The following is a 24,346-nucleotide window of genomic DNA, read 5'->3' as shown; positions in this document are numbered from 1 at the left end:
CCAAAAAAATTTAAATTAAAAGCATACTAAAAAAGCTACAAAACATTCCCATTAGTATCAATTGTCTTCTGAGCAGGAAAGGGGCTTAGTATTAAGATACTAAGTTGCTGCTGCTGCTAAGTCGCTTCAGTCGTGTCCGACCCTGTGTGACCCCATAGATGGCAGCTGATCAGGCTCCACCGTCCCTGGGATTCTCCAGGCAAGGACACTGGAGTGGGTTGCCATTTCCTTCTCCAACGTGTTAAAGTTGAACAAATGGGGCAAATTGTACCTACCTGTCAATGTCAGTTAACTCAGCCAAAAATAATCTTGTGTGTGCCTGTGCTGAGTTGTTTTAGTCGTGTCTGACTCTTCAAGATTCCATGGACTATGTAGCCCGCCAGGCTCCTCTGTCCACAGGATTCTCCAGGCAACAATACTGGAGTGGGTTGCCATTCCCTTCTCCAGGGGATCTTCCCAACCCAGGGATTGAACTCACATCTCCTGTGTCTCCTGCTTTGCAAGCAGATTCTTTACTGCTGAGCCGTTAATCAATACTTTTACTCCCACACTTTCATCCCCTATCTGAAGATTAATGACACAGAGTAGGTGCTCAAAAAATACCAGTCAACTCCCCATCCCATGGGAATAACTGCCACAATCCTTCAGCGGATGTAAAGTATCTATTCCTTATCTCACCAAAGAGCTGAACGGTGTCTTAGTCTCAATTTTCGACATTCTATCTAGAGAGCCTTGTACACAGAGCAGGTTCTCAAAAAACATGAAACTCCTATCTCTTGGGGGTTCTGTTAAACCTTTCTGCTTCCAAGATATTCCCCCCTCTCATTAAGTTCAGAGTTGAAAGCTACCCCTCATTAATCTAGTGGAGAGCCTAAATTAATTATCTGTATTCCAAGATTGTGTGTCATCAGTCTACGCGTATTAAAACAACTGGTTAATGACTAAAGGAAGGCATGCATACTTCATTTCACTGCCATGGTAAACACTGATTCTCATCCTTAGGAGACAAAAAATCCTATATCTTTTATATTAATTATAGTTCAATTAATTAAAAGAAGCCTCTAAGTCTCCAGACAGGACAAAAACCTGTGACTGCTAGACAGGAAACACTTTCTCACTCCATCTCTCCCTGCCACCCTTTCTCCTCAGGATCAGCCTCCCAGCACGCCTCAGGCCTTGATGAGGGAAGAGCTCACAATCCCATGGCCCACCCACCCACTCTCCCCTCCAGTCCAGTGCCAGCACTTCCCACAGCTGCCTCTCACCCTCCTCCCCTTCCTGCAGCCGTTACTCAGCTTCTTTTTCCAGAAAGATCTACTCCTTCATTCTTGCATGCACTGAGCACCTCACCTGTGGCTACAAACGTGCTGTAAAGGTGAACAGCTAGGATTCTCCATTCTCTGAAACTACCAGCTCCAGTGTACAGTGGGATGATACGAACGCCACACAAAAGCACCTAGTGTGAACAGGTGTGACACTTAAAAGGAATGGTGATACAAGTCTCTGGGGAATGGAAGATAGAGAAGATGAGGCTGATGTGGGAGCTGGGGTCAGAGGCCAATCACTGCGCAGTCTTATTTTTTTTAAGTATAATTGATTTACAATGTTGTGTTAGTTTCTGGTATACAGCAAAGTAATACAGATAAATTATATATATTCTTTTTCATATACTATATACTATATGAACCATATAGTATATAATAATATAAAGGTTTATTATAGGATATTGTTTAAAGTATTTTTTTAAATGTATTTATTTATTTATTTTGGGTCATGCTGGCTGTTTGATGCTGTACAGGTTTTTCTCCAGTTTCAGGGAGCAGGGGTTACTCTCTCGATGCAGCATGTGGACTTCTCATCGCTGCGGCTTCTCCTGTGGCAGAGAACAAGCTCTAGGGCATGAAGCCTTCAGTAGCTGCAGCACATGGGCTCAGGAGTCGAGGCTCCCGGGCTCTAGAGCATAGGCTTAGTAGTTGTGGTGACTAAGCCTAGCTGCTCCGCCACATGTGGGGTCTTCGGGGATTGGGGATCAAACCCATGTCCTCTACATTGGCAGGTGGATTCTTTACCACTGAGCCACCAGAGAAGCCCTATTATAGAATATTGAATACAGTTCCTGCGCTATACAATAGGACCTTGTTTATCTATTTTATATATAGTTTGCATCTGCTAACCACAAACTCCTAATTTATTCTTCCCCACCCCTTTTCCCCTTTGGCAACCATAAATTTGTTTTCTGTCTGTGAGTCTGTTTGTTTCATAACTCCATTTGTGTCATATTTTAGAGTCCACATATAAAGTTATAGTTCAGTTCAGTTCAGTCGCTCAGTCATGTCCGACTCTCCGCGACCCCATGAATCACACAGCACGCCAGGCCTCCCTGTCCATCACCAACTCCCGGAGTTCACTCAAACTCATGTCCATCAAGTCGGTGATGCCATCCAACCATCTCATTCTCTGTCGTCCCCTTCTCCTCCCGCCCCCAACCCTTCCCAGCATCAGAGTCTTTTCCAGTGAGTCAACTCGTCACATGAGGTGGCCAAAGTATTGGAGTTTCAGCTTTAGCATCAGTACTTCCAATGAACACCCAGGATTGATCTCCTCTAGAATGGACTGGTTGGATCTCCTTGCAGTATGAGGGACTCTCAAGAGTCTTCTCCAACACCACAGTTCAAAAGCATCAATTCTTCGGTGATCAGCTTTCTTCACAGTCCAACTCTCACATCCATACATGACCACGGGAAAAACCATAGCCTTGACTAGACGGACCTTTGTTGGCAAAGTAATGTCTCTGCTTTTAAATATGCTATCTAGGTTGGTCATAACTTTCCTTCCAAGGAGTAAGCGTCTTTTAATTTCATGGCTGCAATCAGCATCTGCAGTGATTTTGGAGCCCAAAAAAATAAAGTCTGACACTGTTTCCACTGTTTCCCCATCTATTTCCCATGAAGTGATGGGACCAGATGCCATGATCTTTGTTTTCTGAATGTTGAGCTTCAAGCCAACCTTTTCTCTCTCCTCTTTCACTTTCATCAAGAGGCTTTTGAGTTCCTCTTCACTTTCTGCCATAAGGGTAGTGTCATCTGCATATCTGAGGTTATTGATATTTCTGCCGGCAATCTTGATTCCAGCTTGTGCTTCTTCCACAAGGGCTTAAAAGGCTTATGAAATGATCTTGTCCAACTCTAGAAAGAGACTAGAAACAAGCCCCATGAGGCCTCTGAAGTAACCCAGAGACCAGCTGACAAAGGTATAGCAATCAGAAAGGAAATTCAATTAAATGAATCCAGGGATCCCAACCAGAAAAGTCAGAGAGTACTGGTGCCATTAATCTGACCAAGAGGAGAGCTAGCTGCATTCCTGGACATGCTGGATGAAGGTGCAGCCAGAATCCAAAAGTGAACACAGACATAGACCAGGATGGAGTCTTCTAATGGTCCCAGAGGCAGGCAGTGTGGTCATGAGCAAGGGCCTCTGGAACCCAACTGGCGTGGCTTCAATTCCCTGCTCTTACAAAAAAGTTAGTGACCTTGAACAAATCACCTGTGCCTCAACCTCAAGTGCTTACCAGTGAAACAGGGCTGCTGATAACAGTATCTACTTCATGGTGTTGCTGTGAATATTAATGAGCAGATGTAAAGAGCAAATGCTAATAACAGGTGTAAAGAGCTTAAAACTGCCTGGGACACAGTAGATGCTATATGTGTTTGCTCTTGAGTTTCAAACTGCCAAATCAGCAAAAGTGAGCAAATAAGCCTTACTCTCCTAACAGCACAAAACACTGGACTTGTCTATCAGGAGACAAGTGATTCTGATTGAGCTAGTTTTGGGCTGCTGCTAAGTCACTTCAGTCGTGTCTGACTCTGTGAGACCCCATAGACGGCAGCCCACCAGGCTCCCCTGCCCCTGGGATTCTCCAGGCAAGAACACTGGAGTGGGTTGCCATTTCCTTCTCCAATGCATGAAAGTGAAAAGTGAAAGTGAAGTCGCTCAGTCGTGTCCGACTCCATGGACTGCAGCCTACCAGGCTCCTCCGCCCATGGGATTTTCCAGGCAAGAGTCCTGGAGTGGGGTGCCATTGCCTTCTCTGAGTTTTGGGCAGATGAACCTAAACTTTCCCTGCCTCAGACTACAACCCAGAATATATAAAATGATAGAGATTTCAGAAGAGTTCAAATCAAGGTCTTTTCAAAAATTCTAAAATTCAAGCTTCAACCTTCTCTCCTAATTCTTCCTTCAAGGGTCAACTTGTAAGAGTTTAAGAGTCACTGCTGCATGTTCCCAGGTGGCACTAGTGATAAAGAACCTTCTTGCCAATGCTGGAGATGTAACAGACATGGTTTAAAAGATGCTTCCAAAATATTCTCTCTGATTCTCTTCCTATTTCCTAAATGCAGCTGGAATCAAACAGCTTTGCTCACCTAAGTTCAGTTCAGTTGCTCAGTCGTATTCCACTCTTTGTGACCCTACGAACTATAGCATGCTAGGCTTCCCTGTCCATCACCAACTCCCAGAGCTTGCTCAAACTCATGTCCATCGAGTTGGTGATGCCATCCAACCATCTCATCCTCTGTCGTCCCCTTCTCCTCCTGCCTTCAATTTTTCCCAGCATCAGGGTCTTTTCCAGTGAGTCAGTTCTTTGCATCAGGTGGCCAAAGTACTGAAGTTTCAGCTTCAGCATCAATCCTTCCAATGATTATTCAGGACTCATTTCCTTTAGGATTGACTGGTTTGATCTCCTTGCTGTCCAAGAGACTCTCAAGAGTCTTCTCCAACAGTTCAAAACCATCAGTTCTTCAGCACTCAGTTTTCTTTATAGTCCAACTCTCACATCCATACATGAATACTGGAAAAACCATAGCCTTGACTAGACGAACCTTTGTTGGCAAAGTAATGTCTCTGCTTTTAATATGCTGTCTAGGTTGGTCATAGCTTTTCTTCCAAGGAGCAAGCGTCTTTAATTTGATGGCTGTAGTCACCATCTGCAGTGATTTTGGAACCCAAGAAAATAAAGTCTCTCACTGTTTCCATTGTTTCCCCATCTATTTGCCATGAAGTGATGGTACTGGATGCCATGATCTTAGTTTTCTGAATGTTGAGTTTTAAGCCAACTTTTTCACTCTCATCTTTTTTCTCCAACTTTTTTACTGCTCACCTAAACTGGGAGACTAAATTCCAGCTTCCACAACTGCTGAGTTAAGGCCTGACTCAATTCTGCCCCCACTGGTAATTTAGAAGAAATACACCCAAGTGTCCCTGAGGCACTTCACCGGATGAAAGGTAGCTGCAAGTTCAGAGAAACCCACAATAAAGAACTTTTTACATTGTTGTGCTTAATCATCACAACTTCCTAAAGTGGAGAAACTTGAGGTTTATCATCCTTGTTTTACAAAAAAAAAAAAAAGTTGGCGGTCCAAAGCAGCACAATGACTTGCTCAGGGTCCTGTGGTTGATAAATCACAAAAGAGAGATCAGAGCTCATTTCTACATATCCTGGGTAATTCTCTTTACAATCTAGGACTAAAGGGATGACCACTCCCCATTCCATGCCAGTAAGGTTCCAGTCCTAGCTTTCATCCTCTGGCTTGGGGGAGGGTAAATTTGTGGACCTAAGTTCCATCCTCTGAACAAGGAGTGAGTAAATTTAGAAGTCCTGGGGCAATACTTCACCCAATTGAGAAGACCGCCCCTGAATTAATAACCCTCCAGCTTAAAGGGAATCAATCCTGAATATTCATCAAAAGGTGGGCTGCTGAACCTGAAGCTCCAACACCTTTGGCCACCTGGTGCAGAGTCAACTCATCAGAAAGACCCTGATGCTGGGAAAGTCTAAAGGCAAAAGAAGCGGTGGCAGAGAATGAGACAGTAAGATAGCATCACCAATTCGCGCCTGCTTAGTTGTTCAGTCCTGTCCAACTCTGCTACCCCATGGACTGTAGCGCATGAGGTTACAACCAGGCTCCTCTGTCCATGGAATTTTCCAGGCAAGAATACTGGAGCAGGTTGCCATTTCCTCCTCCAGGGGGTCTTCCCGACTCAGGTAATTTAGAGGAATTACCTAAATTTAGAGGAATCACACATCTACCGCGTCTCCGGCCTTGGCAGGCGGATTCTTTACCACTGAGCCACCTGGGAAGCCCCAGCATCACCAACTTAATGGACATGAATTTGAGCAAACTCCGGGAGACAGTGAAGGACTGAGGAGCCTGGCATCCTGCAGTTGCAAAGTCGGACACGACTTGGGTGACTGAACAACAGCAAGCTTTGAATTCTAGGACTTGCCAAGAAATGACAGTCTTCTACAAGGGTTAACTCGCTTCTTGGGCAAATAAGCCCAAAGCTAAGGTCCTGCCCCTGACAGACAGACAGGTACTTAAATAAACTAAAGTGCTGAGCCTCATCCCAGGATTGAGTTAGAGAGTAACACTCACTTATAAGCAGAGTAAAACTCAACTAAACCAGCTGCCCTCTGCTCCCTACTCCAGTTTGAGGCTAGGAAACTTCATGTTATATTGGAATTCATCTGCCACAGCTCTGAAAACACTGTGATGGCAACTCACCATCCTCTCCTTCGCTCTCAGGATCAACCAGAGAGTATGGGCAGGTCGTCCCAGAAAGATAATGTCAAAACATTTTCCCAAAATGTGTTCCCACTAAGACAGAAATTTCAAGTATGTAATTGAGCAACCTTCCGTCATTGACTCACAGAGCTGGACACTCTCCACCCCCGCCCACCCTTCGTCTCAAATCCTAGCTGAGGCCCAGGGCAGGAGCCAATCCCGCAATCTCGAGCATTTCAGAAACTCAATTCTCCCCCAGAGAGCGCCTGGGGCCCTGGCTAGCCCCACCCCCACTCCATACCCAGAGGCACAGAGAGCGAGGCTCCCGGGCGAGGCAGGAGGCTTCATCTTACGCAAAAGACCTGGCCCGAGCAGGAGCTCGGATTTGGGGGCACTGCTGAGAGAGAAAGTGGGCAGACTGGTCGAAGCCTACACCTGAAAAAGGCTCGTTTCCAGAACGACAAAAGCCCCCAGGAAGACGGCAAAGGAACGAGGGGGTTGTGGAGTTGGTCCTCTTGGAGAAACTTTTGGGAACACCAAAAGTAGTATCCAAAGTCCGCCCCCCATTTGGAGGCGGGCCCGGGGGTGGGGTACTCGAGGCGGGGCGGTCCGGAGCCCGGCGCTGGGGAGGAGGGGGCGTGCGTCCCTAGCTGAGCCTCGGTTCCCGGCGCCTCAGTTCCGGAAAGGGGGCGCGGCGGGCGAAGTTCCTCTGCCCGTTTCCCAGCTTTTTCCCGTGTGGTCTTTTCCCACGAGGCCGAGAGGAACGCTAGAGGGAATCGTAGGTCCCCGAAACGCCGTCGTTAGCGCCGGAGGAACCCGGGCAGCCGAGTCTTCTCCCCCATCCCCGCCACGATTCTCCCCACGTGCTCCGGCCGGAACACAGGCTGCGAAAGGGGGGTTCGTCCCACGTGGAGCCAGCAGGCACAGACTACGTGCAGGGCGGCCCGCCCCTGCAGGGGCGGGGGTGGGGGGAGCGCGAGCGCGCTCGGGACAGCAGAGAGGCGGAGGCGCGCGCTGCACGAGCCCCGGAGCCTCGCGGGCGCGCACACGCCTGCCGGTGCCTAGCGGACGTGGCTCCTCCAGCGCAGGGCTTTTCCCCGCCGTCCTGATACTTTCCGCGCCAGCGGCCCAGAATGCGGAGAAAGCGGGTCCCCGCACGGTCTGAGGAAGATTCCTAGTCGGCTGGGACCCCGGAGAGAGAGCCGCGGACAAAGTAAGGTTCTCCGAGGCGAGCCAGCCGCCCCTCCCGCGCTTGCTTACCTTCTGCACTTGGTCGTGGTTGAGCTCCGTAAAGAAGTAGGCGAGCAGATGGGAGGCAATCATCCTGCCAACTCCCGACGGAACAGAGTTGGGAAACCGAGGCCGGAGCGCGTGCGGGGTAGGAGAGCGGCGCGGTCGGACCGCTTTGTACCTGGGCTTGGCGGCCCGGCCGGGATTGGTGAGTCCGGGAGGCACACAAAGAAAGCACACGATGGCGCGCCTGGCTGGAGGGTTTCGGGTCTCTAAAAAACAGGTTTTAGTAGTCGCAACTGCTGAAAGGAGACCAAGAGTCACTCCCGGCGACGTGTTGGGATGTCCCACTGTCAAAGTACTAACTTCAGCCACAAGATCACTAAGGTTCAACTTGAGAAAGAATCAGAGTCCGGCTTCACTAGGGCGACCGGACCTCTCCGGCTTATACGTGGGCTGCGCTCGCCCGCGGATCTTCTCGGCTAGGTGTCACGGCGGTGCTAGCGGCGGCCTGGGACTCCTGTGCTGGAGTTTCGTGCAACAATGTGGCTTATTGAGGGATTGCCGGCTCGCGGGCCGCCGGGTCAGTGACGCGCGCGCGCCCATTGGCTGCGCGAGGAGGGTGTGTGCGCCTACGGGCCGCCCGCCGCCGCGGCGCAGCCAGTCGGAGCTTACGGCCCGCGGGCGCGGCCGCTCAGACACGGAGTAGGCAAGCTCAAGGGGCGCGCCTGGGGCGGGGGGCGGGGCCAGGAGCCGAGGATGAGACGTGTGGTCCGTGGCAAGAGGCTGCGGCGGAAAGGCGCATGAGCCAACGCCGCGTCAGGCTCAGCTATGGGTGGGGGGTGCATGATCACAGACCCGGAGTGTAGGGTGACTGGAAAGACGGGTCAGCGGACCTGCACACGCCCTGGGCGGGGAGAGAGACACTGTCTGGCATCTCGGGGTCATGTGAGGGGCCCCTGCTACCGGGTCACATTTCTGAAGCATCTTAGTTCTCACCTATTGTGGCTCCAGGCGTCCGCGCAGTGCTGACGCAAAGTTAGCCGCCGCAACTACCGCTTTACTTTATGCCAAACTGCACAAAACTGAATGGATGTGAGTTTTACTAACCTTGTTTTACAGATCAGGATACAGAACCCTTAAGAAACTTGCCCAAGATCACAGTTAATGAGTGGCAGATAAGGGAAGGAACCCACGTCCCTCTGACTTTGAGGCCCTATTCTTTTCCGTATTATTTATCCCATCCTGCCATTCTAAGAGCCGGGAAGTGGAAAGCAGAAAAGAACTTTTGTCTGCAACTGTGGGACTGATGCGTGAGTGAAACTGGGTGGGTGGTAAGTGTGTAACCAAATGACCCTGGCCATGTGTGGAGTGGGGTGGCTTAGGGATCCTGAGACAAATAGGAGCCACAGCTAATGTCCAGCATCAAGCTTTTTTTTCCCTTTTTCTAGAAATTTTATTGAAATATATTTGATTTACCATGTTGTGTAGATTTCTGCTGTATGGCAAAGTGATGCTGTTATACATGTATATTCTTTTTCCTATTATATTCCATTATGCTTTATCACAAGGTGTTGAATACAGTTCCCTGTGTTATACAGTTGGACTTTATTGTTTATCCGTACTATATGTAATAGTCTGCATCTGCTAATCCTGAACTCCCAGTACTTCCCTCCCTTTGCCCTCCTGCTTAGCAACCGCAAGTCTATTCTTTGTACCTGTGAGTCTGTTTCTATTTCATTTATGTCATATTTTAGCTTCCACATATAAGTGATATTATATGGTATTTGTGATATTATATGGTATTGGTCTTTCTCTCTCTGTCTTTCTCTTTCTGACTTATTTCACTTCGTATGATAATCTCTAGGTCTATCCATGTTACTGCAAATGGCATTATTTCATTCTTTTTATGGCTGAGTAACCCATTATATACTGAACCATGTCTTCTTTATCCATTCATTTGTAGATAGGTGTTTAAATTGTTTCCATGTTTGGGCTATTGTAAATAGGGGTGCATGTATCTTTTCGAACCACAGTTTTGTCTGGGTATATGCCCAGGAGTGGGATTGCTGGATCATATGCTGGCCCCAGACTTTTATTCATGATGGAAGCCAGCAAGAGTGACTGCAGCCTATGGGAGATCAGTGATTGTGGAGAACAGCAAGCCTGAGTTTGGAAAGATCACAGAGGAGGGAAGATGAGGGTCTGCTGAGGAGGTTGTCCTCCTCGTATAAACAGGGGAGTGCTATCTGAAATCTATAATAATAAAAAAACAAGTATTAAATGTCCGTTCTTGGGAAATAAGAACATACAAACAAAAAACAAAAGCATCGGTGATCTAGCCTCTCAGCAAAACTTCTCAGAAGCTATGCACTCTTGCCAACTGCACGTTCTCACCCTTCTCTCCCTGTACTCCAGTCAGGCTTAGGTCCAAAACTATTTTGGTCATAGTCACCATAGTGACGCACATATTGTCAAATCCTCTGTTCCTATCTCTTTTTCATCATTTAAAATGTTTTATTGAAAAAAATAAAATAAAATAAAATGTTTTATTGACATGTATTTGATTTATGGGCTTCCCTGGTGGCTCAGCGGTAAGGAATCTGCCTGCCAATGCAGGAGACATGGGTTCAGTCCCTGGGTCAGGAAGATCCTCTGGAGAAGGAAATGGCAACCCTTTCCAGTATTCTTACCTGGGAAATCCCATGGACAGAGCAGCCTGGTGGGCTACAGTCCCTGGGGTCACAAAGAGTTGGCCATGACTTAGCGACTAAACAACACCAGTACAGTAGTTGGTTTACAATGTCATGTTAGTTTCCAATGTACAGCACACTGTTTCAGTGTATATATATATATAAAACTATTGTGTATATATTCAATTATATATATATGTATATTTTTCAGATTCTTTGATAGGTTATTCCAAAATATGGAGTATTTGGAATACTGTGCCATACAGTAGGTCCTTGTTGGTTATCCCACCCTATCTCTTTTATACCCTTGTCTTACTCCATCTCTCAGGGATGTTGGGCACAGCTGAATAAATCCCTCTTCTGGACCTACCTTCCTCTACTGAGCCAGGGAAGCTTTACCCTTCTGGTTTCCTTCAAACCTCACTCCAGGTTCCTTAGCCCCTGTTTTCTCTACTGGTAAATCCTGGCATATTCAAGGACTGTCCTTCACCCTCTTCTCTGATCTAGTTACACTCTCTCCCTGGTGTTCCCTGCCAGCCCCATGACTATTATATCATTTACATGCCGATGACTCACAAATGTAGATCTGCAGTGAGGACCTCTCCCGGAGTTCCAGACTGATTTCTCCAACTGCCATTTGTCATCTCCCACTGAAGTGACTAGCATCTCTCATTTAACATGTCCAAAGCCGAACTCAACTTGTCTTTTCAAATCTATTCCTTTCCCAGTTGTCTTAGCATATTGCATCATCATCCACTCTAAACCATCCTTGATTCCTTCCTACTACTCACCTTCATATCCAGCCAATCTGTTAGCGAGCAGTCAATATGACCCATAGCCAAGCCACCAACAACTCAGCCAGAGCCAATATCATGTTTTCCTGCCTTGCTCCCTGCTTCCATTCGTGCCTATCTCCACCCAACCCCTATAGTCAGTTCTTCACTCAGGGGCCAAAGTGACCTATAAAATACAAACCATTCTATGTACTGTGAACTACAAGAAGGCAGGATCTGTACCTGTGTTGTTTCCTCGTGCCCACAGGGCCTAGAATGGTGCCTGCCACATGGTAGGCATGTAATAAATATTTGTTTGATAAATGAATACAAAAAATTTAGAGATAGCCATTGTCCACATTTTGTGTAACAGTTCACACACCCAACATCTCTCACTGGACTGCAATAGTCTCATAATTGGATTTCCCTCTTTAGATATAGAAACGCCACAGATAAATAGATTTAGCTATCCAACAGAGATTCTTACAGTTGTGATGTGATCTTATTTGCTTTTTTAGAGCAATAATTGCCTGCCATGTGCATACAGGGGAAGGAGGTCAAAGACCAGAGGCAGAAAGAGGCTGAAGCTGTAAGACAGCATGTGGACCTGAACCAAGGTAAAGGTGGGTTAGGGAGTCAGGCAATAGGGTTAGGTGTTTTAAAGTCTGAGGTGGTATTGATGGCTTTGGCTAGGAGTGGGAGATGAAGAGGAGGATGCCTGCTACCTAGAAATACTGTCTAGAAACCCAGTAGTACAGTGTTACAAGTCATTTTGGCCCCAGGCAGGTGGGACCAAACTCAGACAGTCAGTCAGTCAGTCATTCAGTCATGTCCAACTATTTGCAATCCCATGGACTGCAGCAGGCCAGGCTTCCCTGTCCATCACCAACTCCTGGAGCTTGTTCAAACTCATGTCCATCGAGTTGGTGATGCCATCCAACCATCTCATCCTCTGTCGTCCCCTTCTTCTCCTACCTTCAATCTTTCCCAGCATCAGGGTCTTTTCCAGTGAGTCAGTTCTTTGCATCAGGTGGCCAAAGTATTGCAGTTTCAGCTTCAGCATCAGTCCTTCCAATGAGTATTCAGGGCTGATTTCCTTTAGGATTGACTGGTTTGATCTCCTTGCAGTCCAAGAGACTCTCAAGAGTCTTCTCCAACACCACAGTTCAAAACCATCAATTCTTTGGTGCTCAGTTTTCTTTATAGTCCAACTCTCACATCCATACGTGACTACTGGAAAAACCATCGCTTTGACTAGACAGACCTTTGTTGGCCAAGTAATGTCTCTGCTTTGTAATATGCTGTCTAAGTTGGTCATGGCTTTTCTCCCAAGGAGCAAGCGTCTTTTATTTGATGGCTTCAGTCACTATCTGCCCAGTAGGTCATGTCATCTATGATTCTTTCTCCACACGGTAATTGTAGAGCCTCTTCCCCACTCCCCTCTTTGGTCCTATTTCTTGTGGACCAGGTAACAGTCACAAGGTACTTCAAGTGCCTGTTATCTCACAAAGCTCCCAATCCTGGGAGGTGGTTGGAGTGGGTATTTTTATAAGCCCCCACATGCACATGACAAAGTAAAGAGTATTGCTCACTCAAGGCCAGGACTTAGATCTTTAACTTTTCTGGCTCCAAACTCTGCACCCAGAATTTATTATTTATTGATTCTCAGATCCCACCCCCACACAAAACACACACAAATGTTGAAGAGTCATGACACATTCATGTAATTTACATTCCATAACCCAAAGAGAAATCAGTCAGCAAATGTGTATTAAACAAACCCTTGCTATGTTCAGGACAGTCTGTTCAGAGTTGTGAGAAATACAAAAGAAACACAAAATGTGTTTCTTACCTCTGAGGAATTAACTGTTCAATCAAAGATATAAAAGCATTATTACGGAATGGAAAAGTCTATCACTAAGAGCAAAATGGGCTTCCCTCATAACTCAGTTGGTAAAAAATCTGCCTGCAATGCAGGAGACCCCAGTTTGATTCCTGGGTTGGGACGATCCGCTGGAGAAGGGATAGGCTACCCACTCCAGTATTCTTGGGCTTCCCTTGTGGCTCAACTGGTAAAGAATCCACCTGCAATGTGGGAGACCTAGGTTCAATCCCTGGGTTGGAAAGATTACGCTGGAGAAGGGAAAGGCTACTCACTCCAGTATTCTGGCCTAGAGAATTCCATGGACTGTATTGTCCATGGGGTCACAAAGAGTCATACATGACTGAGTGACCTTCACTTTCACCTTCAAGAGCAAAACATGTGTGTGTTTATATGTGATGGAGTTTTGGAGGAGGAAGAGACAAAGCCACAGGCCAAAGGGAGCCAAGGCGTGTCTGATAGATTCAGTGCCAGTTTTTACACAAGGCTGCCTCTTGCCTCACACAGGGCTGACCTGAGCCTTACCATTAGGCTTCAGGGAGCTGCCCTGGGAAGAGGCCACTTAGCAAAAGGCCACTGTATTTGCCAAATATTCCTTTTACTAGTTGGGATTTATCAAGTTTGCAACATGTTGTAAGTGATGGGATTACTTAGAGAATTTTAAGACTGAGAGTGCGCCTGCCCTGCATATAAATGTTTAGGACTACTTACATTGTGTTGTCTTTAATGTTGGGCCCTAATGATATGCATAAATTTCTTATGTTTCATAGTTCAGTTGTAATGTATGAATTTGAGAGATTGGGGGAAAGAGACATTTAAAAGCAGTTACAATTTAAAATTTGAAGCCACAGGTTACAAAACAATCTAATTTTATCTGTCACAGTTGCAAACTGAACACCTTCAAGCTAATTTAAGCAGAAAAAGAGTTTATTGAAGAATCTATGGTCCCTTTCAGTATCTTCAGGAGGACCAGAGAATCAAATTCAGAGACTAGCCAGCTAAGCATAATGTGCAAATTATACCATCAAACTCTGCTGGAGAATATGCTGTTACTGTGGCTCCCGGGCTCAGGCCTCTCTGCCTAACACCCAATGCTAAGCGTAGGGTTTTACAGCTGGGATATGCCACAGCCACCTGTGATGATTAGATATCTATCTGTCAGCATCCTTGCTAGAAGGAATTCTGTATGGCACCCCTTTCTCTATGGTATTTGCCTCTGAACTGACGTCTTACAACTGGTTGCCAGACCCTGAGCCACATATTAATGCCCTGGATTCAAGGGAAGCTGGGGAAACAGGCCCACAGGGTCAGGAATCACAACTTGGAGAAGTCATAAATTAAGAAGGGTGTTCAAAGGGGCTGGACAGGCCCAAAGCTTGGCAACACATTCACCACACCCAACAGTCACTAAATGTACAGCATTGCAAAGTTTAAAACAATCTACAGATTCAGTGCAATCCCTGTCAAATACCAATAGCATTTTTCACAGAAATGAAATGAAAAATTCTAAAACTATGGATACGCAAAAGGCCTTAAGTAACCAAAATGATCCTCAGAAAGAACAAAACTGGAGGTATCACACTCCCTGATTTCAAACTATACCACAAGCTACAGCAGTCCTCAAAACAGTATGGTACTGGCACAGAAATAGAACATAGCTCAATGGAATAGAATAGAGAGCCCAGACATAACCCACACTTACATGGTCAATTAATCTATGACAAAGAAAGCAAGCATATACAATGGAGAAAAGACCACCTCTTTAATAAATGATGTTAGGAAAGCTAGACCACTACGTGCTAAAGAATCAAACTGGACCGCTTTCTCACACCATATACAAAAATAAACTCAAATTGGATTAAAGACTTAAGTGTAAGGCCATAAAACTCCTAGAATAAGGCACAGGCAGTGTCAGTCTTAGCAATATTTTCTTGGATATGTCTCTTCACACAAGGGAAACAAAAGCAAAAATAAATGGCACTACATCAAACTAAAAAGCTTTTTCACAGTGAATGAAACTATCAACAAAATGAAAAAGCTCTCTAGTAAAAGGGAGAAAATATTTGCAAACAGTAGATCTGTGAAGGGATTCATACCCAAAATGCACAGAAATTCATACCACTCAACAAACAATCCATTTTAAAAATGGGCAGAAGACCTGAATAGACATCTTTCCAAAGAATACGTGCAGTTGGTCAACAGACACAGGAAAAGATGATCAGCATCACTAATCATCAAGGAAATGCAAATCCAAACCACAGCGAGATATCACCTCACACCTGTCAGGACAGCTGTCATTAAAAAGACAACAAATAAATGTTGATGAAGAGGAGAAGAAAAGTGAACCCTCATACACTATTGGTGGGAATGTTAACTGGTGCAGCCGCTATGAAAAACTATATGGATGTGCCTCAAAAAATTAAAAACTATGATAGGATCCACTATTTCCATTTCTGGTTATTTTTTCAAGGAAGACAAAAACATTAATTTGATCAGATATATGCATCCCTATGTTCATTGCAGCATTGTTTACAATAGCTTAGGTACAGAAGCAACCTAAGCGCCCATTCATACATGAATGGTTAAGGACGATGTATGTACGTGCAATAGAATATTACCCAGCCATTAAAAAAAGAATGAAATCTTGCCAGTTGCAACAACATGGATGGGCCTGAAGGGTATTATGCTTAGTGAAATAAGTCAGACCCATATGATTTCACTTGTATGTGAAATCTAAAAAGCAAGTGAACGTTAAAAATAGGGCATCTATATTCAATGGGAAAAAGAAAGTATACAGTAGGCTAAATGACAGCAGGAAAACTAACCATAAATGAATTGACCTGGCTAGAACATTCACCCTCTCCACAATACTCTGAAGTCCAGTTTCTGTCCACAGATATAGTCAATGTCAACAGTAACTGGGAAAAAGGCCACTGTGAAATATTGCCAGAAAGCCCCCCTGCAGTGCCGTTCTAAATGTGAAGGCTATTGTGTCTGATACCCTTATCCTGAAGCCCACAGTGCTTTTATCCCCCAAACAGTTTGTCTGAGAAGAGCATGGCAGCATGCTGAAACTGACATGGGAACACTGTGTGGTCTCAAGCCTTTCTGAACTCTGCTTTCCTTATCTGCAAAGTGGAGATCATGAGACACAATATGCAAAGACTTTAGTTCAGAGCCTCATACGTGGTGGACCTTGAATACCAGTTACCTAGGCACATCACTCATAATATCAAGTTTTCTATCTGATAAGAGCTCAGTGATTAAAGACAATTCCGCATATCAGAAACAACAAATGCCAAGTCTTAGAGTCATGGAAAGGATTGGTTTGTTCTGAGTGGCATGCAGTGCTCTGGTCTAGAGAGCAGATATCAGTGGGGATTGACAGGAGGGAAGCTGGGAAGGTAGGCAAGGAAGGCTCAGAAAAAAGGGAAGGAATAGAATCCCATCAGCACTCAAAACCATAGCGCCAAGGCTGGAAGCAGTGTGGAGGACAGATTGGTGCGAAGTAAGACCAGAGTCCTGGGGAAAGATGCTGAATGCCACTATTAGGCTTATGACAGAATACAAAGATGTGAAATTAGTGAGAAAAGCATGAAGTAGCCCGAACAGGATATGATCAATGATTGAACGTGAGGGATGGAGACAGGAAAAACTCTAAGACGGTGATTCTCATGCTTGGACTACTCTCTGAAAGAGTGGTGACTATATAAAGAGCTTCTTCAAATTAATAAGAAAATGAAATCAAGAACGCTTAGGTAAAGGATACAAACAGAAGTTCATAGGAAAGAAGCAAATGACTATTTGGCGTGTGAAAAGATGATTAACATCACTCAGAGTAGTGAAAATGCAAATTTTAAATATATTGTTGTACCATTTTTTCACCTATCAGTTTGGTAGAAATCAAATAATGATAACACCCCTTACCACAGGGAGAGAGGTATTCTTTCTTTTTGAGGGGGAGGGGAGCGGCACCAACCGCAGCATGTGGGATTGTGGTTCCCCGACCGGGGATCAAACCCAAACCCCCTGCATTGGGAGCACAGAATCTTAACTACTGGACCACCAGGAAAGTCTCGGAGGTGCTCTTTCTTCCAGCACATTTGCTGACAGGAGAACACAGCCTCCATGAGGTCAGTTTAACACAGTCCCTCAATTATAAGCACTCCTACCCGTTGATCTTGAGATCCCATTTTTCTTACAGACGTACCTACATATGCATATAGGTTTATACACTGGGGCATAATTTGTCATAGTAAGCCCAGGACCAACCTGAGCCCTATCAATTGTGGACTGGTTTTGGTGGCTCAGAGGGTAAAGCATCTCCCTGTAATGTGGGAGACCCGAGTTTGATCCCTGGGTTGGGAAGATCCCCTGGAGAAGGAAATGACAACCCACTCCAGTACTCTTGCCTGGAGAATCCCATGGATGGAGGAACCTGTTAGGCTGCAGTCCAGGGGGGTCACAAAGAGTCGGACATGACTGAGTGACTTCACTTTCACTTTCACTTAGGTAAATTAAAGCACATCCATACAATGGAATTACTTAGTCATCACATAATAAAAAGCAAAGAGGTTAGGTATTAATATTGAATTATCTATAAGATACAGTTAAGTCAAAAACTCAAGATATAGAGCAGTATGCGTACAAAATTATCGTTAGTGTATAAAAAAGAACCAAAAATAAACATATACCTGTTTAGTACAGTCATAAACTTTCCTCTAGGTAGAGGACCGAGGTAACTGGGAGACAGGCATGGGAGAGAAACTGTATTGTGTAGTCTTTTTGTGTGTGTTTGTGTAGTCTTTTGCACCAGGTGCAAGAATTATCTATTCACACACACACACACACACACACACACACACACACACATACACACACAAAGATAGAAATAAGAAATGTGCTTATGAGTGTAAAGGCAACACAATAGAATGGAAAGCACCTGAGGTTAGACACTTGAATCCACTATCTGTGAAAAGCTTCAGGTTTTAAAAAAATGATGCTCAGCCCACACAGCAGTCCAATTATTTAAGAACCTTGCGGGGACGGTGGAGGGAACCCAGGCATCAACGTTTTTTAAAGTTCGGTGAGTGATTCCAATGTGCAGCCAATGGTTAAAAAAAAAAAAAAAGCACGATATAAGCAAACCTGGGTGTTTTGGCTTCAGTGCTGTGGGATCAGCTGAGCCTGCGTCAGTCTTGGCATTGAAATCTGACTCCTCCACCCACTAAGCACAGCTTGACCCATTTGCGCTTCTCTGATCTTTGTATCTGTTCCTGGCCCAGCATCTCCTAGTCCTTATGTTTGTGGCTGCCTTATCCCTGTCCTCTAGACAGCAGGAGCTCAGTTTATTTATAAACTTGCCAAAAATCTAAGTAAACTTCCTAACGTCCTGTCACTTCAATGATGGGAAATGTGGTGGTGGTTTAGTCACCAAGTCGTATCTGATTCTTTACCACCCCATGGACTGTAGCCCGCCAGGCTCCTCTGTCCATGGGATTTCCCAGGCAAGAATACTGGAGTGGGTTGCCATTATGGGAAATCTATTACTTTTACTTAAGAAGGCGATTGTCCCAGCAGGAATGAGGGAGGTCCCTACCTCTCTCTATGCCACTCTCCCTGATGACGTCAGTTCGGATGAAGTGCAAGGAACAAAACACTCTGGCTGTAACAGTAAAAATACTTGTTGTTTCTAATAAAAATCTGCCTGGTAGTGGGCTGGGCTCCAGGTTGTGTGTATCAGGGCTTTTGCCCCACTTCTTGGAGAATCTCTTGGATTTGTCTTTCTCTCTGACTTTGTTTCATCTTCATGCTGCAACACATCCAGATTTCATCCACAGACTACAAAATCCAGAGAAAGAGAAAGGACTTGTCTCCTCCTGGGTCTCTTTCCTATAAGGGAATAAAACATATCCTGAAACTCCCCAGTAGCCTTCTTTTCCCTAAATTTCTTTAGTCAAATTGCCATATACCCATTCTAAACTCAGTTATCTTGAAAGAAGAGTAAGATTATCATGGCTGATTTACATCAGCAGTTTTGCCTCCTAGCAGACATTTGACAGTATCTGAAGCCAAAATCACTGTGGATGCTGATTGCAGCCAGGAAATTAAAAGAAGCTTACCCCTTGGAAGGAAAGATATGACCAACCTAGATAATATATTAAAAAGCAGAGACATTACTTTGCCAACAAAGGTCCATCTAGTCAGTTCAGTTCAATCGCTCAATCATGTCCGACTCTCCACGACCCCATGAATCACAGCATGCCAGGCCTCCCTGTCTATCACCAACTCCCGGAGTTCACTCAAACTCATGTCCACAGAGTCGGTGATGCCATCCAGCCATCTCATTCTTGGTCGTCCCCTTCTCCTTCTGCCCCCAACCTTTCCCAGCATCAGAGTCTTTTCCAGTGGGTCAACTCGTCGCATGAGGTGGCCAAAGTATTGCAGTTTCAGCTTTAGCATCAGTCCTTCCAATGAACACCCAGGATTGTTCTCCTTTAGAATGGACTGGTTGGATCTCCTTGCAGTCCAAGGGACTCTCAAGAGTCTTCTCCAACACCACAGTTAAAAAGCATCAATTCTTGGGCGATCAGCTTTCTTCACAGTCAAACTCTCACATCCATACATGACCACGGGAAAAACCATTGCCTTGACTAGACGGACCTTGGTTGGCAAAGTAATGTCTCTGCTTCTTAATATACTATCAAGGTTGGTCGTAACTTTCCTTCCAAGGAGTAAGCGTCTTTTAATTTCCTGGCTGCAGTCAGCATCTGCAGTGATTTTGGAGCCCAAAAAAATAAAGTCTGACACTGTTTCCACTGTTTTTCCATCTATTTCCCATGAAGTGATGGGACCAGATGCCATGATCTTTGTTTTCTGAATGTTGAGCTTCAAGCCAACCTTTTCACTCTCCTCTTTCACTTTCATCAAGAGGCTTTTGAGTTGCTCTTCACTTTCTGCCATAAGGGTAGTGTCATCTGCATATCTGAGGTTATTGATATTTCTCCCAGCAATCTTGATTCCAGCTTGTGCTTCTTCCAGCCCAGCATTCCTCATGATGTACTCTGCATAGAAGTTAAATAAGCAAGGTGACAATATACAGCCTTGACATACTCCTTTCCTATTTGGAACCAGTCTGTTGTTCCATGTACAGTTCTGACTGTTGCTTCCTGATCTGCATACAGGTTTCTCAAGAGGCAGGTCAGGTGGTCTGGTATTCCCATCTCTTTCAGAATTTCCCACAGTTTATTGTGATCCACACAGTCAAAGGCTTTGGCATAGTCAATGAAGCAGAAATAGATATTTTTCTGGAACTCTCTTGCTTTCTCCATGATCCAGCGGATGTTGGCAATTTGATCTCTGGTGCCTCTGCCTTTTCTAAAACCTGCTTGAACATCTGGGAGTTCACGGTTCACATATTGCTGAAGCCTGGCTTGGAGAATTTTGAGCATGACTTTACTAGCATGTGAGATGAGTGCAATTGTGTGGTAGTTTGAGCATTCTTTGGCATTGCCTTTCTTTGGGATTGGAATGAAGACTGACCTTTTCCAGTCCTGTGGCCACTGCTGAGTTTTCCAAATTTGCTGGCATATTGAGTGCAACACTTTCACAGCACCATCTTTCAAGATTTGAAATAGCTCAACTGGAATTCCATCACCTCCACTAGCTTTGTCAAGGCTATGGTTTTTCCAGTGGTCATGTATGGATGTGAGAGTTGGACTGTGAAGAAGGCCGATTGCCAAAGAATTGATGCTTTTGAACTGTGGTGCTGGAGAACTCTTGAGAGTCCCTTGGACTGCAAGGAGATCAAACCAGTCCATTCTAAAGGAGATCAATCCTGGGTGTTCATTGGAAGGACTGATGCTGAACTGAAACTCCAATACTTTGGCCACCTTATGCGACGAGTTGACTCACTGGAAAAGAGTCTGATGCTGGGAGGGATTGGGGGTGGGAGGAGACAGGGACAACAGAGAATGAGATGGCTGGATGGCATCACCCACTCAATGGACATGTGTTTGAGTGAGCTCCGGGAGTTGGTGATGGACAGGGAGGCCTGGCGTGCTGTGATTCATGGGGTTGCAAAGAGTCGAATACGACTGAGCGACTGAACTGAACTGAACTGAACTGAAACAATATCAGGTTTTTTAGGGAAAAGAATGGATGTGATAGACAGCCAACAATTTCCCCTATCTGACTGCTTCAAAGGTCTTAGGGTCCAGCATCTGCTCCCTTCAACGTAATCCAAACAGGAAATTTATAAACTGATGGCCTAATCACAACAGATTATATAGATCTGCAGTCCCAGAACCCAGAGAGGCTAACATTTGTGATTTAATATTTATATTTCTGCAGAACTAGTAGGCTGGCACTCAAAATAGCCACAGACCCTTGGTCATTGGTCAGTCCAAGAACATAAAAACTTTGCTTCTCTAAATAATATCAGAGAAGACAGCGTGACATCACTTGATAGGATTTTAGCCATCAGAGAAAATGTGTGGTTTGCTGCTCCCACTTACAACACTGGTTGGTGTCTCAAGGAGACACGGGAGTTCAGGGAGTTGAGATTAAAGTATCAGCTAAAACATCCAGAACAATACACCACTGTTCTTTGTTTTTTAGCTGAGACAGTTATTTATCCAGTATCTCTTTGGCCTAAAAACAAAACCATTAAAAAGACCAACCTTTTAGGACAAAGAGCAGGGTTGATATACCATCCTGGAAATTGTGTGTGTCCATGTAGATTTCTGATTCCTAAGCCTCTGGAAATATCTTGAGAACTAACTCATGCCTACAGAATAGGCACAAGCTTCTCGTGTCATCAGGACTCAGCCACCACCAGTGGATGGCGGCTGTTTTCCATGTCAACATGACCCTCTCCCAGAGCTCTGTCCTATAACTTAATGTTATTAAACCGAAAACTTCATCCACCCCATGGCTCACATCCCCACAAACTATAGTCACTCTCTGTGGTAGTCATTAGTTCTAGTCACAAAATAGTTCTAGTTCTCCAAGGTAGGATTGCATAACCTCATCCCTTTAAATTTAGATGTGATCATGTGACTTGCTTTGGTCAATGAAGAATTCAGCAAGTGTACACCAAAAATTGAACTTTGGCTTTATCGTGGAAACACAGAGACAGCTTCTGTAAACCTGGATCCCTCAGTGAAGATGACATGAAGCAGGGGTAATGTCAACCTGTAAGGTTGGGGTGAAGGAGTGTAACCCACTTTACCTGACTGATACTGTTCCCCAGATATTGCCTTCCCTCCAGCCGTTTCCTCCTACATCTTTTCCCTGGATTACTCCAAGTTTGCTGTCCTCCATCTGATTTTCTACCTCTCTTTTCATATCTCAGTATCTACAGTGTGCCTTGTGGAGCCCCATTTTGTACCAGGAAATTCTCCTGCATCTTCAACTTCCCCACAGAATGTGTCCTTTACCTCCGGACCTTACCTGAATTCTTGTTCCCCTCTAGAGGCTTCTTTTCCCACACACTTCAGACCTGAGGGTGGGTAAGTGAGATTGGAATTCCCATGGCCAGTGATGTCTCTATCCTTGAGTAGAAGTCCCACTCCATTAACACTCATGGCCTCCTGCTGGGTCACCCCCAGTCTTCTGTTTTATTGACATCCTTCCCTTTTGGGCTCCTGGAATATAGTCTTCTTGTCTTCTCCAAGTCCTGCAGAATCCTGGGAGACTTCAATGGCCGTAAGGACAACTACCAAACACCCTGGCCTCACAGCTTCCAGACCTCACAGCTTCCACGCCTCACGGCTTCCAGGCCTCACAGCTTCCAGGCCTCGCAGCTTCCAGTCCTTACCAAGTCCAGTGACCTCTGTCTTCTTTGTATTCTGATTGCTTTCTCTGAGGCTACATCCTGAACCCTCTCAAACTTGTTTCCCTTCTGCAGTAAAAGCTATGAGGACCACCGCTAATGGACAAGGAAATGGCTCAGTAGGTTGAGTTGTACTGGATCCTAAGCAACATTCCTCTTCCCAAACTATACCCTAGAGCAGAGGTTCTCAAACTTTAATAATTTCTTCCCATTACCTGTGTATCTTGTTAAAAGGCAGACTCTGATTAAGCAGGTCTGGCATGAGACCTGAGATTCTGCATTTCTAACAAGCTCCCAGGTGATAGCCTTGCCTCTGGTTCATGGACCTTACTTTGAGTCACAAGGAGCTAAGTGTCCATGAGACCTGGCTGCCCTGTTCTATTCTTCCTATGAGAAGAGCTCACCACTGCCTCTTTGAGTTCTAATCAATCCCTGTATAACCTGCCCCCCAAAATGGAGGCCTGTCTTAAGGGCTCCAGTGAACTGACTGGAGTTTCACATTTTGACTTTTAATTTGTTGTTGTGTTGGTGGTGGTTTTAATATTTATTTATTTATTTTTAATTGCTGATTGGTTTACAATGTTGGTTTGATTTCTGTCATACATCAGCATGGATTAATCATAGATGTACATATGTCCCCTCTTCTTGAAACTCCCTCCTGCCTTCCACCCATTCTCCTACCCCTAGGTTATTACAGAGCCCAGGTTTGAGTTCCCTGAGTCATACAGAAAATTCCCACTGGCTGTCTATTTACATATGTTAGTGTGTATGCATCCATGCTACTCTCTCCATTTATCTCACCCTCTCATTCGTCTCCCCACCCTTACCTCAGTGTTCATTGCAGCAAGACATGGAAGCAACCTAGATGTCCATCAACAGATGAATGGATAAAGATGCGGTGGTACATATATACAATGGAATACTACTCAGCCATAAAAAGAAATGCATTTGAGTCAGTTCTAATGGGGTGGATGAACCTAGAGTCTATTATACAGAGTGAAGTAAGTCAGAAAGAGAAAAATAGATATCGTATATTAATTTATATATATGGAATCTAAAAGGATGATACTGATGAATTTATGTGCAGAGCAGCGATGGAGATGCAGATATAGAGAACAGACTTATGACTTTTAATTAAAAAAAATCTCAAATGCAAATGATTCACAATTCTTCAATGCATAGCATACTCACATCAGCTCATGAAAAGTCCCATTACTTGCAGTTTATTTCTTTTCATTTTCATTTTTTTAACCCTTCCATCCTGATACTTGCACCTTTTTCCTCCCCAGCTTTTGTCATAGGCCAGGAGAAGGCAATGGCACCCCACTCCAGTACTCTTGCCTGGAAAATCCCATGGACAGAGGAGCCTGGAA

The 24,346-nt window shown here is 45.0% G+C and overlaps 1 protein-coding gene and 1 long non-coding RNA gene across 3 annotated transcripts in view; one reads left to right on the top strand and one right to left on the bottom strand.

Annotated features, from left to right (window-relative positions):
* Positions 1-24,346, bottom strand: part of HK2 (hexokinase 2) — a 163,582-nt gene that overhangs the window by 63,675 nt on the left and 75,561 nt on the right. The window contains exon 1 of one of the 2 annotated variants that reach the window (XM_055400868.2): positions 7,821-8,359. The exons of the other annotated variant lie outside the window; for it this stretch is intronic. Within the exon in view, the coding sequence (XP_055256843.2) occupies positions 7,821-7,883 (63 nt within the window). The 5' untranslated portion in view covers positions 7,884-8,359. Of the gene's footprint in view, positions 1-7,820; positions 8,360-24,346 lie in introns of those variants that run through there. 2 annotated transcript variants of the gene reach the window in all.
* LOC129539871 (uncharacterized) overlaps positions 7,609-24,346 on the top strand; it is a 61,911-nt gene continuing 45,173 nt past the window's right edge. The window contains exon 1 of the long non-coding RNA XR_008682537.2: positions 7,609-7,773. This is a non-coding gene — a long non-coding RNA (uncharacterized LOC129539871). The remainder of the gene's footprint in view (positions 7,774-24,346) is intronic.

Source organism: Moschus berezovskii, chromosome 11, assembly GCF_049115385.1.
Source record: "Moschus berezovskii isolate FMDL1 chromosome 11, NW_MosBer_1.0, whole genome shotgun sequence".
NCBI lineage: Eukaryota > Metazoa > Chordata > Mammalia > Artiodactyla > Moschidae > Moschus > Moschus berezovskii.
This window is presented reverse-complemented; position numbering and strand designations above follow the sequence as displayed.